Source organism: Galeopterus variegatus, unplaced genomic scaffold, assembly GCF_000696425.1.
Source record: "Galeopterus variegatus unplaced genomic scaffold, G_variegatus-3.0.2 Scaffold10847, whole genome shotgun sequence".
Taxonomy (NCBI): domain Eukaryota; kingdom Metazoa; phylum Chordata; class Mammalia; order Dermoptera; family Cynocephalidae; genus Galeopterus; species Galeopterus variegatus.
In genome coordinates this window covers 40,084-44,461 of record NW_007736958.1, presented here as the reverse complement: position 1 = coordinate 44,461, position 4,378 = coordinate 40,084, and the positions used below count along the sequence as shown (strand labels likewise).

The window sequence follows — 4,378 nt, the reverse complement described above, 5'->3', positions numbered from 1 at the left end:
GTTCCTCGTCTTAAGATTAATTCTTGATATTAATAGAATAGCAGTAAACTACCCACAATACTGTTAACCACAGATTTTATTGAAACATTTTTCAACATAAGGTTTTTTAAGAGAAATATTATGAAACTTTTAATTAAAAGTAATGTTAGAAATGGTCGTAAAATGGCCGGCCTGGTGGCGCACTCGGTAGAGTGTGGCGCTTGGGAGCACGGCGGCGCTCCCACCGAGGGTTCGGATCCCATATACAGACCGGTCCGCTCACTGGTTGAGCGTGGTGCAGGCGCAACACCGAGGGTTGCGATCCCGTTGCCGGTCGTGGTACAGGCGCGACCCCGAAGGTTGCGATCCTGTTACCAGTCACGAAAAAAGACAAAAAGGAAAAAAAAAAAGAAATGGTCATAAATGGAGCCAAAAGTCAATCTGAATTTTAAAGAATTTCTTCAATGTTTTCTATTGCTAAAAGCAGTATTTTGATTTTGAACAAAATGCTTCAGAGGAAAAGCCTGCTAGAATGAAAATGCTAGACATATTTTAAAAATCTCTACCAGATAACACAGAGACAAATGCATAGAAGGCAAACAAAACAAACAAAAAAACCCTTCAATCTTACATTTGGCTTTTATTTTAAAATACATTTAGCATAGAACTGTCATAGGACAGAAAATAATAAAACACAAAGAAATAAAATATTTTCAAATACCTTTTAAGCTAGACATCAAAACTGATAGGATAGCATAGACCCAAATTATGGGACACAGTCCTTAAAATTCAGTTCATTAAATACACATTTTGAAAGAAAAGCTCTTTTCACATTTTCCAATGTACCAATGTGTTCCTAAGTGCCTTGGTTTCCTTTTAACTAATAGGTAAAGGGCCCAATTTTAGTTGCTTTACTTAAAACTATCAGATTCAGTTTTGGTAAAAATTACCATGCCCCTAGAGTCTCAATCAGAATTATAAAAATATGAGTTCAAATAGTTATGCTGCCCAAAATAGAAACATCTCAAGTGATACTTCTGGATAATCATACAGATATTGCACTGTCAGTAATTCCATACCTGATGTTCATTTATATGGAAAGTTAATTATCCTCTTCATGAAAAACTTTCTACAAATGAACTTAATGTTAACTTAAATAGAACTGCACTTTAAAGTGTAAAGGCACAGAAAGAAATACTTTATTATGCCCAAATTCGTCACTGTGAAAACAATAAAAGTTAAAAAATAACACGATGTAAAAATACTGATACTTATTTTTAGATTTTATAATTCACATTAAGCAGCTAATAAATGGGTGTTAAAGGTTAACAGTGCTAAATCCAATCCTTTCCAAATAATTTAGAAAAATGGTTTGTTTACATATGAAGTATGTGCATTGTCCCATCCATAAATTTCAACTACATTTCCACTTGGAAATATTGACCTGCAGTATAAAGAATCAAGACAATGTACAAAAAATATAGCTTGCTCCTATAACCTATAATTCACAGAAAAATACCTACAAAAATGGAAATATTTATCCATTTAGCTTTCCAATAAATTAGTGAGAAATTTTAGCCCGTTCCACATTTCTTCATAAATGAAGGCTAAAGAGTTAAGGGTAGTTTACTTCTATACCTGTTAGCTTAACATGTGTCTTTAAAATATTTGCCTGATTATATGTAACTTAAGATAAAGTTAGCATCTTATTTTTATATCACAGTATACATGGCATTTCTTAATTCAGCAACAGAAAGGCACAATTAGCAAGCAAAAAAATTCAGTACCTGAATTATTAAACTGATGTCCAGAACAGGTGCAAATAAAGTACATTCAACATAGTGTACAGAAATTAAAAAAAATAAATCCAAAAATGAGTTTTTCTGAAAATTTGGTCCATTAAAGATGCCTCCCATGTTCAACATCATCAGTAACATGAAAGGTGATGGCAGTGTAAAAAGAGGCAGTAAATAATGTGTTAGCATATGAATTCTGGTCTAGTAGTTATGCAATTCAATTAGGAAATGGTTCCCATAGTAGGTAAATGTTAAATATATTTGTTAATAACAACATACCTGTATTAAGTCCAAATACACAGGCACAACTGTTTGCATATTATTATTGATTTTATAATACATCCCCATAGTTTAAAAAAAACTTAGGTATATTATTTTATATATAACATATATTAGATATATAGTTGTATATTATGTACCTTAATATATATTATATATAACTTGAATCCATAACAGCACAAAACTCTCCAAACATTACATGAACATTCTAAATGGATACTTATCATTTTTCCAGTATTGAAACAGCTTATCTCACCTAAAACAATATCTGAATGTGCAATGATAAAATGCACTGAGTCTTATGAATTTACTTAAATAATTATTTAAATTCCCGCAAAAGCCTAATTCTGATCTGGCTTTTACCTCGAATATATTTTTAGATATCAGTGACTAATATCCTCCTTTCTTAACATAAGCAATATTTCTCCATCAAGAGATACCAATAAAGAAAAATACATAAGGAACAAAAAATGAGATGGAGAAACCAACCATTCCATAGGTAATATACCGATAAGGAAGTTCAACTTCCATGTGCTGTCTTGCTTTTCGAATATCATCACACGGTATATTGAAGACTTTACAGGCTAAAGGAATGGAGATCTTTTTCATTATATCTCTGACCATTAGTATAAATCCCATCCCTATAAGGATCCTCAATATGGCTTTTCCAAACAGAGTCATAGTAATGGGGGGCCTAGCTAAAGGTAATATATCCAGAGAAGGATCTGATATTAGACCCATGTTATAACTAACATGACATCCACATGCAATTCCAGCACCACTTCCTAGAATCTCAGCTGTGTCTCCTCGGGATGTGCTCCAGGTGTCAAGAGTGAAAGAAAAGATCCCCAAAGCTAAATGAAGCCCAATGATGATTAATGGAGAATATTTGTGAGCTTGGTTGAAGTTGTCAATCAGGTCCACAAATGGATAGAAGACAGCTAAGATTAAAATGGCATATAGGAATCCAGCAATAACATCCTGGGAAAAGATAAAAGCATAGTTATTTAGTATATATACTACTTTTGGCATTTAAAAAATAACACGTATATAGTTCACATTTCAAATGCTGATAGGTACAAATTTTAAAAACATCAACTTCTGAGTAAACTTTACTAATAGACCATATAATAGGCAGTAAAAATTGTTTTAATGACAATAAAAAGATTTATTGATAATAAGTTTATGTTATCATACTCATACTCTTTATAAATTAACTACATATATAATATACACAAATTTATATTCAAATCCTGAACAATAAAATATACTTAAATTGTGTGGTTTTGATTTCTGGGAAAAAGAGTCTATTTATTATTCAAAGAAATTATCTTCATTTTCATGCATTTAAATATATAACTATCTCTGTGACCAAAGAGGATTCATTTTTTATTACATAATATTTGGTATACAGAAAAATATGTAGGGTGTAAATGAAATTATAAAATTAATATCTATGAAATCACTGCCCAACAAAAGAACTATAATATTGCCAGTACTGTTGAATTTTCTAGAGTGCTATCTCACAACTCTATCAGTCTGCATCCTCCCTAGAGGCAATTTCCAAGCATGAATTTTGGCTGAATGCCCGCTTTTAAAAACGGCTTTACCACATATCCCCAAGCAAAATATTATCTAGTTTTGCTTCTTTCTGAGCTTTGTAGAAATGTTATCATATACCATGCAGTTTCTTTTGATCTGCTTTTTACACTTAAGTTTTTAAGATTCACTCATTTTATGTAGTTGTAGGTCATTCGATTTCACAACTATGTGATATTTTGCTGTCTAATTATACAATTTAACCATTTCCCACTGATGGCCATTTAAGTTGTTTCCAGGTTTTGGATTAGTTAATTGGTTATGGCTGAACTTGAATGCTTTCTTAGTTGGTATCTATCCTTATGCCAAACAGGAATATTATAAACATTGCTACTATGTGCTTTCTTTTGATGTTCCCTGGTATAGGTATGGAAGAATTTCTCTAGAGATCTGCTTAGTAATGGAATGACTGGTGAATAGGATATGCACTTGTTCAGTTTTACAAGACAATAAATAAATTTCTAAATGTTTATAGAAATTTACATTCTATCAGCTGCTGGCTCTGAAATGTTATTTCACTGATGTTTAATTTGCATTCCCCTAATTATTAAGTTAAGCATCTTTTCATAAGTCTATGGGTTTCTCCTTTCGTATAAAATGTGTATTTGTGTCTTTTGAGCAACTGTTCTTTTGGATTTTTTCTGGTTTACAGGATTTCTTTACACATTCTTTTTTTTTTTTTCCTTTTTGTCTTTTTTCGTGACCGGCAACGGATCGCAACCCTC

At 31.8% G+C, this 4,378-nt stretch overlaps 1 protein-coding gene across 1 annotated transcript in view; it reads right to left on the bottom strand.

The window, feature by feature from the left end:
• Positions 1 to 602: 602 nt before the first annotated feature.
• The window catches only part of SGPP1 (sphingosine-1-phosphate phosphatase 1), a 22,479-nt gene continuing 18,703 nt past the window's right edge, over positions 603 to 4,378 (bottom strand). The window contains exon 2 of the mRNA XM_008594480.1: positions 603 to 3,035. Coding sequence (XP_008592702.1) covers positions 2,484 to 3,035 — 552 coding nt within the window. The 3' untranslated portion in view covers positions 603 to 2,483. The remainder of the gene's footprint in view (positions 3,036 to 4,378) is intronic.